Source organism: Dipodomys merriami, unplaced genomic scaffold (genome assembly GCF_024711535.1).
Source record: "Dipodomys merriami isolate MVZ:Mamm:240054 unplaced genomic scaffold, mDipMer1.0.p SCAF_154, whole genome shotgun sequence".
NCBI classification, from domain to species: Eukaryota; Metazoa; Chordata; class Mammalia; order Rodentia; family Heteromyidae; genus Dipodomys; species Dipodomys merriami.
This window is the reverse complement of record NW_027202871.1, coordinates 635,204-649,816: the sequence shown is the minus strand read 5'-3', so window position 1 is coordinate 649,816 and position 14,613 is coordinate 635,204. Positions and strand designations below refer to the sequence as shown.

Sequence of the window (14,613 nt, the reverse complement as noted above, 5' to 3'; positions counted from 1 at the left end):
TATTGAAAAAGCCAGAACTCAGTTTCCACAATGTTTCTTGAGGGAAATGAGGAGCAGGACTGGAAAAGAGTGTCCACTGAGTGCAGTAAGGGTAAACCTACACTCTTCACTTCTACTTATATAGGTGAGAACTACCTTGTAAAAGGCCCTTTACAACCTACTGTTTTTACTAAAAGTACTTAAAACATAGCTCAAGTTGTTTAAGTCTATCTGGTTGGGAGGGTGGAAAGAAGGCCCAAATTTTGGTTTTAACAAGAAAACACAAGAATAGAACCCATCAACTGAGCAATTCAGTGATCTGTGTGCATACTGAAATGATAGAGCTTATGGAATTTTAACAAGACAAAAAGCAAACAGAAGCCAGCGAGGTGAAACTCTAAATGTTATAGTATAAAAAAATTGCACACCACACACACGCCCCATGTAAAACATTGCTTTAAGTTTTAATGTTTATTTCCCCAAGACAGCCTAGCCTGCAGTCTACTTGGATAAATTTTACAAGCTAGTTTTCTGCTGTTTCTAGTTTTAAACTTTAACCATGTTTCTGATGACAAGGAATGCTGCAAAAATACTCTAGTTCAACAAAGAGTTATGATCACAAAATAAGTTTTATCCATTCTACAGTGTTTCAGAATTACCAGTTGATTTTAAACACAAAGTAGATATAGATGCTATGGTGGCTAACCTGGCATGTTTCTTATAGCAAACTGTTGTTCATGCAACACTTGTGCTCAGGGGGAAGGCACAGGATCTCCTACAATGAGCCACCTTATAAAGAGTTCTTTTTGTACAAATTAATTTATGTCACATTTAATTTAGTGTGCAGAACCTCAAAACTGAGGTATTATTCCAATTTATAAAAACCACTTGCATAACTTTTATGCAAGTTTTAAAAATACAAAGTTTTCTCCCTAAAGTGGCTCAAAATAGATTGTTCATGGCTGCCTACATCTAAGATAAAAAGATCCTAAAACAATTGAACAGATTGGGCATATTATTAAAGGTGTTCAAATCCTCACTTGATTTGTACATCTACTCAAACCTCTTCATCGGTCTTTATTCAGCAGTACATATGCACCAAATTTCATTGTAGAAGTTTCCATATCATTTTCATAGAAAACAAAGTTTGAAAACAAGTTAACATTTAAACACAGCACGGTATTCTATCACAACTGAAACTTTCTTCTTCTTCTTCTTTACAGGACTTAACAAAATCTAAAAATGAACTATGCTGTAGATTTACCTCATGCAAAGATCTTCATGTTATTTCTGAAAATGAAAAGGATGGCCTTTTAAGCACATTTTTACTGTTGTATACTATTATGGCAACATGTGTACTGCAACACAGTCTATTTTGAGGGAAATTTTATGATTCTTTTCATGCAAAAATCTACACAAATTAGTTTTGATGATATGGAAAGCTTTTCATAGCATCCAACATTCATCTGGTGCAAATGCACGGGGAACCTTCCTGAAGTTTTCTGACTTGAGAAGCAACTAAAAAAGCCATACTAGGTAAAGTAAATAAAATTAAAAAAAGAAAAGAAAAGAAAAGAAAAGAAAGGCGGGGAGGGGAGAGAGGGGATAGAAAACACAGGCTGCAGAGTAAACCAATGTCTGCTGCTAAACCGGTCTTTGTTTTCCTGTCCAGTGTAGTCACACTTGTGATCTCACTCTGATGATTGACTAGGTCTGTTACCAGCCCCCGAAGGCGAATCAAGCTTGCATGCGTTCACATACAGCACCACACCACACTCTCGGACACAGTCACTCCAGGACGAGGAGTCTGCTTCATGAGTGAAGAGCCCCAGATTTTCAGGATGAACTGGCGCTGTCACTGAGCCAGACCATTCACTCAACACTGTCCACTCACACATCGCTTCACAGCAAGGCCCGGGCTCCCTCTCCTTGACTTATTGGGCATTCTACTCTCTTTTATGCTTATAAGGCTTGAAGATGACAGTATTATGCTCCCCTCAATTGCTGGAGTCAGTCAAAGTTCCTGCTCAGGCACTGTGGCCTGTGGCCCTTTGACATAGGACAACCTAAATAAGCATTCATGTCAAGTTTTCGTTACATTTTGCCACTCATTCTCACTCGCACCCACTCGCCATCTTGACCTCATTTGGGCATTTTCTGTGATTCCAAATGAAATCTTCACATTTTCTTTCCCGATTTAATGCAGCAGCAGATCCCACGAGCCAAGCTTGATGGATCAAACCTTTTTATATATATGTATATATATATATATGTATCTCAGTGCTGCATTGTACCTAACTTCCACAACATCTTTCTAGAATTGGAACCCTTCTGTTGGTACATTGGCAGAAGAATTGAAACCAAATGTTCCACCTTGAATTGTCTCTGGAACAAGGCTAGGGTCTTCATCAATCTATAGGAAAAAAGAGAATGGGATTAGTTTTATAGTTCCCTTAATAGAATACAGTAATACTTCTACCCTTATCCTAGTGAGAGTTAGGTGATAAATGTTAGCAATATACTACCATCCTTGAGAAAGCTGAAATACCATGTAAAAGCTTTCTCCTAAGGGTTACCAAAATGAGAAGAAACTTTTTTTTTTTTTTTTTTTTGCCAGTTCTGGGGCCTGAACTGGGCCTGGGCACTCTGAGTCTCTTTGTGCACAAGGCTAGAGTTCTACCATTTGAGCCACAGCACCACTTCTGGCCTTATCTGAGTAGATTATTGGATATAAAGAGTTTCATGATTTTCCTGCCCATGCTGGCATCAAACTGTGATTCTCACTAGATCTCAGTCTCCTGAGTAGCTAGAATTACAGGCAGGAGCCACTGGCACCTGGTTCAAATTTTAAGATATGTCACTGGAGTGCTGGTGGCTGGGGGTCCTACCTAGTTTGAAACCAGTCCAGGCAGGAAAGTCCATGAGACTCTCATTTTCAATTACCCACCAAAAAGGCAACAGAGCGGTGACTCAAGTGGTAGAGTACCACTCCTTGAGTCCTGGCTTAAGCTCTTTTTGCTTTGGTATTATTGAGATAGCATCTATCATTGTACCTTAGGCTGGCCTTGATCACATCCTACCTATGCTTGCCATTGAACCTAGGATCTCAGCCACATACCAACAAAGGCTTTTGCCTGTCCTGGACTCAATTGTATTCCAACTTTCACCTGAGCATCTGGAATGCCTGGCAGGAACCACTGGCACTCAGTTTACCTTACCTTTTGTTTTATGACTGACTTTTTATTTTATCTATTATCTTTATATTTAGTGTTGGATACCAAATCAAAATCATAATGGCAACATTTTGAACATGAATTAACTAAAGAATTACAGGATGGGGCTGGGCGCCAGTGGCTCATGACTGAAATCCTAGCTACTCAGGATGCTGAGATTTAAATACAGAAATTCAAAGCCAGCCTGGGCTGGAAAGTAAGTGAGACTCTTTGTTTTCCACCAGAAAAGTGGAAGTGGAGCTGTGGTTCAAAGGTAGAACACTAGCCTTGAGCAAAATAGCTCAGGGACAGTGCCCAGGCCCTGAGTTCAAGCCCCACAACCAACAAAAAATAAAAATAAAGAATTATAGGATATATCAGTATCAATGGTTTTGTTTCTAAACATATGATATTATTACCAATAAGAAATGAGAACTTTGAGGAATTCAAGTAGAAATACAGTTTGACTCATTCAGTGTCAAAAATGTTATTTTTTTTGTTATTAGAGCAAGTATGCCTTAAGGATTTAAAAATACTGAAATACTTGTTTCCAAACCAAATAATACTCTGTCACATGCCTATTTTAATCCCACTGCAAAAAAGTATATATATGCATATACACGCTAGTATTACTACGCTAGAGATACAATATGCTTATTTACATAAATAATAAAACTACAAAATTAAGTACATCATCTGAAGAGAAGAACTGATCAATGATCTCATAGGCCAATTTGTAGATGTCTTCATTTTCATGATTCTGAAGTTGTTCAATTTTCTCCAACCCTGTAAAAAATTGTATTATGTGAAATAATGGTACTGGTATAGTTTATATACAATCCAATTTTTATGCTATAAACTACTTGAATTACTATTTTTGGGAATCTATAAGTGAATATTGCATATTTATCTTCAAACATTCAAAACTGAGTTTGTAACAGAATGGAATGTCTAAGTAAAAATTAAGCAGAGTATTACATAACCAATGTTCATAAAGAATAGCATGTACTATTGCTTTTGCTGAAAATAAAAATGTACAATCATTCTGCTATCTAGAATTTACAACAAGTTGTTTTAGTGAACATGTGTGATAAAGAAAGTGGAAGATATTAGGCACTAAACAAAGATTCTTTTTTTTTTTTTGGGTCCGGTCGTGGGGCCTGAACTCTGGGCCTGAGCACTGTCCCTCAGCTCTTCAGCTCAAGGCTAGCGCTCTACCACTTGAGCCACAGCGCCACTTCCGGCTTTTTTCTTTTTGCTTATGTGGTGCTGAGGAATGGAACCCAGGGCCTCAGGCATGCAAGGCAAGTGCTCTACCACTGAGCCAACTTCCCAGCCCACTAAACAAAGATTCTTTAAGATACTTCCTATATGCTTAAAATGATCAACCCCAACCACAAGTTTTCAGGGGAGTAAGGGATTTTCCCCATAAACAGAAATGTTTAGGAAAAGAAACATTATCCTGTCCATTTCTTAAATGGAAAACATTTTCTTGGGCTCATTTCCCACTCTAGTTATGCCCTCTTCTTACAAGCCTAGATCTCTTTCAGTCAAATCTCAAAATCCAGAGATTTATATTTACTATTTTAGCCTTAGATTTTTCAGATAGGGTCTTTCACTCTTGGCAGGCTGGTCTCAGATCAAGACACTCCTACTCCTGTCTCTACTACCCCAGGCTCCCCATCCTCACCCCTCCCCTTGTCCCTGAGCTCAAGGCTGGCACTCTGTAGCCTTTTAAGTTACTGCTCCACTTCCAGCTTTTTGATGGTTAAATGGAGGTAAGAGAATATAGACTTTCCTGTCCAGACTGGCTTTGAACAGTGACCCTCAGATCTCAGCCTCCTAAGTAGCTAGGATTACAGGTACAAGACAATGGCACCTGGCACCAAGCTTATTTTTATTATTATTATTTTTAATATTGTTTGTGCATGGTTTATCGCCCCAGAGTCCACGGAGTTCACAAGACTCTGAGAAGCTATAGGAATATGCAGGTGCAGACACAAAGCCCTGCTTCATATCCAACATTGTGGAAAGGACCTATACATCACTGGGCAGAGCCCTATGCTACCCTAGGCCACGAGGACAGAGCCCAGGACCAAGCTTATTTGTTTTTGTTTTTTTTTGGATCCGGTCGTGAGTCAGAACTCTGGGCCCGGGCGCTGTCCCTCAGCTCTTCACCTCAAGGCTAGTGCTCTACCACTTGAGCCACAGTGAGACTTCCAGATTTTTCTGCTTATGTGGTGCTAAGGAATCAAACCCAGGGCCTCATGCATGCAAGTCAAGTGCTCTACCACTGAGACACCTTCCCAGCCCGACCAAGTTATTTTTAGAGATAGTCTCCCCCTACCCCACTCCGAGAATGGCCTCAAATCAAGATCCCCTACTAGCCGGGCGCTGGTGGCTCACACCTGTAATCCTAGCTACTCAGGAGGCTGAGATCTGAGGATCACGGTTCAAAGCCAGCCCGGGCAAGAAAGACCGTGAGACTCCTATCTCCAATAAACCACCAGAAAACCGGAAGTGGCGCTGTAGCTCAAGTGGTAGAGCGCTCACCTTGAGCTGAAGAGCTGAGGGACAACGCCCAGGCCCAGAGTTCAAGCCCCACGACCGACAAAAAAAAAAAAAAAGATCCCCTACTGTTTCCTGTGTAGCTGAGATTACAGGTGTGTGCTATCAAGCCTGGATCCTATTTCTTGAATCCTGTCATTTGCTTTGACTATTATTGCTTTCATTTATCATATCTTGACCACTGTAAGCTTTCCAATTGATCTCCCTGCCCTCTTCCTTCAAAGACACCATTCCTCAGATACATCTGAAATCCTCCAGCAGCCTGTCACACTTCATGTAAGAATCCACAGAGGAGCTTATAAAACATAAAAATATTTTAGTAATTAAAAATGCTTATATGGTAAAATCAAGTAGTAAATAGAATTAATGATACCTGCTACTTATTTTGCTGGCACTCACTCCAGTTCTCTAACATTATTCCATCCCCTGTGCCTAACATGATAGCTGGATATTAGTACTTTTATATGCACATTTCTTACTGTTTTGTTTTTCAAGTCTCTTGAGTCCCCCACTTATTGGGGGGGGGTTTTCTTCTACTCTTGTACAGTTAACCTTCCTTCATTTATTTCAGCTTTGGTCAGAAATATCTCTAATGTCTATTCTGGTTGACAACAAGTGACATTCTGGCCCATAGCCACATTCAGGGTTGTTTATCATCTGCATGATACCTCTTCTCACAAGAGATGCTCACGTTCTAGGTGCCTCTGCTTCTTGGCCACGTTTGGTAAGTGATATTCTACTGAATAAAATACTGGTGGTCCTACAAAGCTTTCAGACTTCACAGGGCCTGATGCTGGCTACATCTCCAGCTTCATCTCTTGTAGTTTGTATCCCATACTTTGTGATTCAGCAACACCGGACTACTTATAAATTGCTGAATGCTATTTCTCACCTCAGACTTTGCTCATGGTATTAGCTCTGCCTGGAACACCTTTCATCCCTTTAACTTTATTAATCCTAATTCATCTCTCAAAATCCAGCTCAGGTGTCACTTCCTGCTTCTTCCAGGTGGATTACATAACCCATTTTGTTGTACATTTCTATTAGGGTAATTAGCACATTAAACCAGTTCATATTGATCTCCAAGGCTGGACTACATGCCTCAAGGGCAAGGAGAGTGTTTTGTTTAACCCTGTCTTCCCAGTACCTTGGCTCAGAGCCTGTACCATACGTGGCAGCAATGCAGTTACCTAAGCATATACAAGATGCTGAACAGGACTGTACATTAGGATATAGTACTGTTTTATTCTGCTACTTGATTATCTTAAGATAGGAAAATACTGAAGAAAATAAAGGTAGTTACCAACAGAATGTTAAGACATGGAGGGACAGTTTATATTCAACTTACCTCCACACTCTTCTATGAGGTTGGCTATGGTTTCTGCCTCATCTTCAGCCATTTTTAATATATTACTCAGTCCATCGAGTACTACTTGCACAACTTGTGCATCTTTTACAGTCAGCAAGTTGCAAAATGGTGGGATAACATTTTGTTGGATAAGATATGCTACCTGAATAACAGACACCATAAAATAGTAAAACATAAGTCAACGTCTACTCTTATGTGGAAAACAAATTTATTTATTTATTTATTTTGGGTCAGGTCGTGGGGCCTGAACTCTGGGCCTGGGCACTGTCCCTCAGCTCTTCAGCTCAAGGCTAGCGCTCTACCACTTGAGCCACAGCGCCACTTCTGGCTTTTTCTTTTTTTGCTTATGTGGTGCTGGGGTATCGAAACCAGGGCCTCATGCATGCAAGGCAAGCACTCTACTACTGAGCCACCTTCCCAGTCCCACAAATAGTATATTTTACAAAAACAATTTCCATCTTTTTTTGGCTACTTTTTTGGAGAAAAGAGTCTCATAGCCAGGCACCCGGTGGCTCATGCCTATAATCCTAGCTACTCAGGAAGTTGAGATGTGAGGATCGTGGTTCAAAGCCAGTCTAAGCAGGAAAGTTCAGGAGACTCTCTAATAAACTACTCAGAGCTGGCGCTGGTGGCTCACGCCACGACAGACAAAAAAAAAAAAAAAAAAAAAAAAACTACTCAGAAAAAGCCAGAAGTGGCATTGTGGTGCTAACGTTGAGCACAGAGAGGCTCATGGACAGAGCCCAGGTATTGAGCTCAAGGCCAGCCTGTCTTTAAATCATAATTCTCAAATCTTAGCCATTACAGATGTGAGCCACCAGCACCAGCTGCTAATACTGTTATTTAAAACCTGACAATCTGATGTGACTGCACCTACTGACTTTTGCTGTCACTGTCATCAGCCCCTTCAGAGGTGAGATGTGCTGAGCTATTGCTCAATGTACCACTCACTGGTTTCCTGGCATTGCTCCATCATTTACATATTGCTACTTAATGTTATTATTTTCATGTAGCCAATTCCCATTCTGTGATGTTCACAGTTAGATCGTTGTTATTTTGTGAATTATACATGTATTGTCACTTAACTCCTTATTATCTGCTCTGTGAAACATGTCTTAGGCTTGAGGACTATTATCCCCTGTAAGAGGAACAGTATTTTAAGCTCAGTCATTCATATTAAGCTGAGTGTATCTCATTAAATTTGATGGCCTCACCATCATTTCTCAACCTAACTCCAACTGAGATTTCATTTTACTTGTTTTACTGCTGCCTAATTTTTTAAAATTGTTCGGGAGGGGACTCTATTTGTTATGAAAATATGATTTCTGCCTGTTTCATCTTAATACTGTCTCCCCCTCCCCACCTTCTCCTCCTCCTCTGTGGTATAGTATTAGGGTTTGAACCCAGGGCCTCATGCTCTCTAGCCTTTCCAGGTCATAGATAATGCTCTATCACTTCAGCCAGACCTCCAGTTCCAGCTTTTTGCAGGTTAATTGTAGGTTTATGTGCCTGGGCTGGCTTCAAACTTGATCTGAGGATCTCAGTCTCCTGAGTAGCCAGCCTTTATGCTGTTACAACCTTGACTATAGGTGCTTCCTTGATCTTACCACGTATTTGAGAACTCCTGAAGAGGACCCAGGGTTTTGGCTCAGTGGTAGAGCATTTGCTTGATATGTACATCCAATGCCCACCCCCTCAATATACTAGAAAAAGAAGACCACCTTTCTGCTGTAAAATATGACTGAGGTATCAAGGTAATCCTCTTGTGATGGAGAAAAAAAAATCACAGTCTAGGGCTTGAAGTGTTACTCAGTAGCAGAATATATGCTTGCCATGTGTGAATACTGGGGTTCAATCCTCAGCCTCCATAAACAAATGAATAACAAAACAACATATATCCTACAGAATATTAGTATTTTCAAATATGATTCACTTAAATCTAAGTGTTATAATTATCTAAACTTTTTTTTTTTTTTACTAGGATGAAAAGTAAGTTTGACTTACTTGATCTTTCCTTCCACTAATCGTTAAGTTACTTATGGCCCAAGCAGCTTCTTTCTGAGTGCCAAAATCCCCCTAAAAAAAAAAAAGGCAGAAAGAAAAGGCTATTAAATGTAAGGTAGTAAGGTAGGAACACTCAAAAAGATGTTATATGAAATAACTGCTTATCCCAACTTTCATTTTAGCTAAAGTGTGTGTGTGTGTGTGTGTGTGTGTATTTACTTAAACTATAATCAATCTGCCTTCAACAAGCAGAAGCTTTTTTGGTGAACTCTCCTAAAAATAACTGACATATTACTGTTCAATAATATCAGATTAAAAAAAGTCAATAAAATGAAGTAAGACTGCTGGGCGCCAGTGGCTCACACCTGTAATCCTAGGTACTCAGGAAGTTAAGATCTGAGTATTATGGTTTAAAGCTATCTTTAGCGGGAAAGTCCATGAAAATCTTTGGAAAAATCTGTAATTTATAAGCAATATAAATACAATTTTAAAATATTTAAAAAAGCCTATGACTTGGTACCAGGAAAATGATTTAAAATTATCAACTGTATACCTTCTTGTGTATGGTCACAGTAGCAAAAAAGTTAAACTAAAATTCTCAACAGAAAGGATGTGGCTTACAGACCATCTACAGGGAATAAGACGTAACTATTAAAAGTATGATTAGCAACATACACACTCAAAGAATAGCACTGAGCTACCTTTTCCTATCTATCAAACTTAGAAAATGTAAATATTTACCAATTTAGTACAAAAGGGTCTATAAATCTTTTTTTTCATTGTGAAAATACCGTACAGAGGGGTTATAATTACATAGGCAAGATAATGAGTGCATTTCTTATCAAGCATTGTTGCCTCCTCCTTTGAAGGGTCTATAAATCTTGAGAGTAACCACAATACACAATAAAATTCATATGATTTGTATATTTATAACCTGGATTCAAAGTGGAAAAAATATGTAAGCTATTCTTGGAAGTATCACTATAGTATATGTATATGTATATGTATATTTATATTTATTTTTAATTTATTTTTTGTCGGTAACGGAGCTGAACTCTAGGCCTGGGTGCTGTCCCTCAGCTCTTCAGCTGAAGGCTAGTGCCTTACCACTTGAGCCACAGTACCACTTCCGGCTTTCTTATGCTTATGTGGTGCTGAGGAATCAAACCCAGGGCCTCATGCATGCCAGACAAACACTCTAACACTGAGCCAACTTCCCAGCTCCCACAATTTATATTTAACAGTAATAACAAATAAGGAAGGTATCTATATAGTGATCTGAGGGTTGTCTTAGGATATACTTCTTTCAAAAGGTAGAGTAGTGGGAGATGGATATGGCGTATTATTTCTGAGTAGGATGAAAGGATATACGTAAGCAAATACTCATTTGCATATTTTGTATAAAGCAACTAAGGATAGCCAAAACTAAAAAAAATGGGCCAGGTGAATTGGCTCAAGCCTCATCACATGATCATAGCTGCTCAGGAGGTGGAGATCAGAAAGACAGGTTTGAGGCCATCATGGAAAGTTTCCAAGACTCCCATTTCAACCAATAAAAGCTGGGTACAAGCACTGCTTGTGCCTGTCATCCTAGCGATTCGGGAAGCCTAACAGGATTGAGGGTCAATTCAGCTGGCCAGGGTATAAATGTGAGACCCTATTAGTAACAAAAAAAGGAAAAAGTTTTGAGGTGGTAAAAAAGGCACACATTCAAACCCAGTACAGTAAACAACAAAAACTCGAACTGGAAGAATGAGAAGAAAAACTGAGTGAGGGCAAGAGTAGTCTTGAGTTCAAACCCTAGTACTCAAACAAAAACTAAAAGGAAACATTCATTCTCTTACCTTATCCAAAAGGTGTATTATCATTGGTACAAGATTGGCATCAATTACTGCCTGCACCTGCTGTTGATTTCCAGCGGTGATGTTAGAGAGAAACCATACTGCTTCCTGTGGAACAAGACCCCATTAGTACTTCATAAAAAGTAAAATTTGAGCTGGGTGCTGGTGGTTCACGCCTGTAATCCTAGCTACTAAGGAGGTTGAGATCTGAGGATCGCGGTTCAAAGCCAGCCCGGGAAGGAAATTCCGTGAGACTCTTTATCTCCAATAAACCACTCGAAAACCGGAAGTGGCTCTGTGGCTCAAGCTGTAGAACGCTTGCTTTGCACTGAAGAGGGCAGGGACAGCGCCCAGGCCTAGAGTTCAAGCCCCATGACTGACACGCCTGTAATCTTAGCCACATGAGGAGGCTGAAGTCTAAAGATCGAAGTTCAAAGACAGCTTGGGCAGGAGAGTCTGTGAGACTCTTATCGCCAATTATTCACCGAAAAGCCCAAGTGGAGCTGTGGCTCAAGTGGTAGAGCAATAAGCCTTGAGCACCCAGGTCCCAAGTTCAAGCCCCAGAACCAGCACCAAAAAAACAAATAAACAAAACTGAATTAAGAAAAAGCAGCAGTCACTGATGAATGAATTACAAAATAAAAATCTTGGAAATCTCAATTCTTCTACCTCTGTCCATATTTTCTTTGAAGAAATCACCAATGCCCTCTAATACAAGTCATACAGAACTAGCCCTTCAAAAGAATTCTTTAAAGGTAATATTGTCAAACAGTATGACCAAAAAAATAAAAAAAATAACAAAAAACCCAAAAAAGTATGGCTGGACAGCAAGGAACTGAAACACAGAGGTCCTAACACTTATGAGGCTCAATAACCTTTCCTCACATATTGTGCTTTATTCTCTAGTCTATCCTAAACAAGCCCAGCCAAAGCAGATAAATCTCAATTATTCACGATAATAGAAACATTAGAAATCAAACAGCAGGTTGTCATACCCTTATGCATTACAGTCATTCACTGTATCATTTCCTTCTAGAGCAGAAGTGGAACCAGATGCTCCACTGTGTTCTTAGTCTATCTTAATGACCTGTGAATGCTGGCCTTTGCCCTACAATGATGCTATACTTTTGGCCAACGTGGGTTTTTTTTTGCCGGTCCTGGGCACTGTCCCTGAGCTTCTTTTGTAGCACGCTACCACTTCAGCCACAGTGCCACTTCTGGCCTTTTCTGTTTATGTGGTACTGAGGAATCGAACCCAGGTTTTGTGCATGCTAGGCAAACACTCTACTACCACCCAAGCCACTTTCCCAGCCCATGTGGGTTCTTAAGTGTGCTGAGAAGTTCAAAGACAATAAATACATCACTAAAAACCATCATTAGCAAGAAACAAAAGTATCTAATATTCTACTGAGGAAGGTATTGTTAGAATGTACCAACTTAAATTGACTAAATTTAGCTACATCATCTCTTTTTCTGACAGCTACTAAAATATGTTTTACATTAAAAATACTGTCAATTAGGCTCTTCTGGATCAGATCACAGGATCATGTTCTATGAACCTGTTGGAGAGTTGAGGGTGCTAGGCTAGGCAGGTGAGCTATTGTTGGGTTATAATCATCAGCAATGCTGTAATCAAAACTTGGTTTGTCTACAACAGCCTCAGATGCACTCCAATATCAGCATCACCGCTCAGTGCCCCCTTCCATAGCCGCCACACACACAGGAACACACACACACACACACTATTAATTATCTACAAAATACTAAGCTAGAATTACTCAACATACATATAAAATTTTTCCAGTCATGCACCATTCAACACCCAAGTATCTCCATTTCATCATTTCCAATAGAGCCAAAGAGTGGCCAGCCCAGGGGCAGAGCACCGTATCCACAAAAACTCACTTTTTAAAGTTTTCTTCATATATGCCAAGATCATATATTGCTCTGTATGCTATAGTGAATTATGTTCTTTTGGTATCTAAGTGATACTTTTAATAAATGAAAACTATCCTTCTATGTGCTCTGAAACTGTTCCACAACACTTACTTTGTTAATTTTCTCTTTAGGATGAGTCAGGAGCGCTGGGAAGTGTGAGAGAGCATCACAGTTCAAAACTATCTGTGTTTGCTCATCAGTCCCAGTAACGATGTTGCCCACGGCTCGAAGTGCAGCGGTCTGCAATGCAAAGAAGTCAGTGAAAGGCTGTTCCACTGCTATGGGACAGCTTATGAATGACAGGTGCACCCATCCCAACTAGCCTATCCTCTCTGGGTACTTGCTTTATGTCAGAAAATGATACAAATTCCAGATTTTATGAAACTTTAATTTTTTTGTCAGTCATGGGGCTTGAACTCTGGGCTTGGGCGCTGTCTCTATGCTCTTCAGCTCAAGGTGAGTGCTCTACTGCTTGAGCCACAATGCCACTTCCGGTTTTCCAGTGATTTACTGGAGATGAGAGTCTCATGGACTTTCCTGCCCAGGCTGGCTTTGAACCGTGATCCTCAGCTCTCAGCCTCCTGAGTAGCTAGGATTACAGGCATGAGCCACCAGGACCTGGCTGAAACTTTAATTTTTGCGAGTCAATAAACAAGGCTAATTTCAGGAAATAATTGGTGCCAGAAGATAGCACTTTAATACTTCTCTATTAAATAATTTCCCCTCTAATTTCTTTCTTTGAAAAATACAAATGACTCCAGTACTTAAAAGACTTGATATAGCAATACATACACAGATACAGGTTATCATGCCTGCAATCCTAGCTACTCAGGAGGCTGAGATCTGAGGATCAGGTCTGAAGCCAGCCATGGGAGAAAAATTTGAGTCTTATCTCTAATTAACCAGCAAAAGTACAGACGTGGAGGTGGCTCAAGTGGTAGAGGGCCAACTTTGAGTAGCTCTAAGTTCAAATCCCAGTATTAATACCAAAAGAGCCTAAGCTATAATCTACAAAATAATTCATCCTTTCAAAGTATACAATTCCCTACTTCTTAGCATAATCAGAGTTGTACACTTTTACCAGTGTTTAATTCTGGAACATTTATGTTATTCCCGAAGAACAGTTTTGTCCATTAGCAGTCAGCCCTGCTGTCCTTCAATCCTAGTTCTCCTTGCCTACCTCTGGACTGGTATATACTGGGCATTTTGTATACAGAGTAACAGGTCTACGTTACTGCGTTTATTAGTACCTATTCCTTTTTGTGGACAGCTAATTTCCCATTGTATGGCTGTATCACATTTTTTTGATTGTTCAAATGTTTTTTTAGATCTGGGAAGGTGGCTCAGTGGTAGACCGCTTGCCTTGCATGCATGAGGACCTGAGTTCGATTCCTCAGCACCACATAAGCAGAAAAAAAAAAGCCAGAAGTGGCACTGTGGCTCAAGTGGTAGAGTGCTAGCCTTGAGATGAAGGATAGCACCCAGGCCCAGAGTTCAGGCCCCACGACCAGACCCAAAAAACAAACAAACAAACAAACAAACATTTTTCTATTCTGATCAGTCTTGCAATGAGTATTTTTGTGCAAAGTTTTGTGTGGATACATGAATATGTGTAGACTGAGGGAGTGGAGCTACTGACCACACTGTATTTATGTTTAACTTTCATGCAGCTATACCATTACTTCAATCAGCAATGTCAAAG

At 39.9% G+C, this 14,613-nt stretch overlaps 1 protein-coding gene, 1 non-coding gene and 1 pseudogene across 3 annotated transcripts in view; all 3 read right to left on the bottom strand.

Moving 5' to 3' along the window:
• Window positions 1-417: 417 nt before the first annotated feature.
• The window catches only part of Kpna4 (karyopherin subunit alpha 4), a 57,021-nt gene continuing 42,825 nt past the window's right edge, over window positions 418-14,613 (bottom strand). Inside the window, exons 12-18 of one of the 2 annotated variants that reach the window (XM_070022843.1) lie at window positions 13,023-13,151; window positions 10,977-11,081; window positions 9,133-9,204; window positions 7,108-7,270; window positions 3,883-3,977; window positions 2,353-2,392; window positions 418-1,269 (exon numbers count right to left, since the gene is read on the bottom strand). In XM_070022843.1, coding sequence (XP_069878944.1) covers window positions 1,259-1,269; window positions 2,353-2,392; window positions 3,883-3,977; window positions 7,108-7,270; window positions 9,133-9,204; window positions 10,977-11,081; window positions 13,023-13,151 — 615 coding nt within the window. In that variant the 3' untranslated portion in view covers window positions 418-1,258. Of the gene's footprint in view, window positions 2,393-3,882; window positions 3,978-7,107; window positions 7,271-9,132; window positions 9,205-10,976; window positions 11,082-13,022; window positions 13,152-14,613 lie in introns of both variants that reach the window. The other variant, XM_070022842.1, reaches the window with a different exon arrangement.
• On the bottom strand, window positions 5,108-5,299 carry LOC138827359 (small nucleolar RNA SNORA73 family; annotated as a pseudogene).
• Window positions 12,500-12,822, bottom strand: LOC138827361 (small Cajal body-specific RNA 7). The gene has a single exon (XR_011372051.1). It is a non-coding gene; the product is annotated as a small Cajal body-specific RNA 7 (non-coding RNA).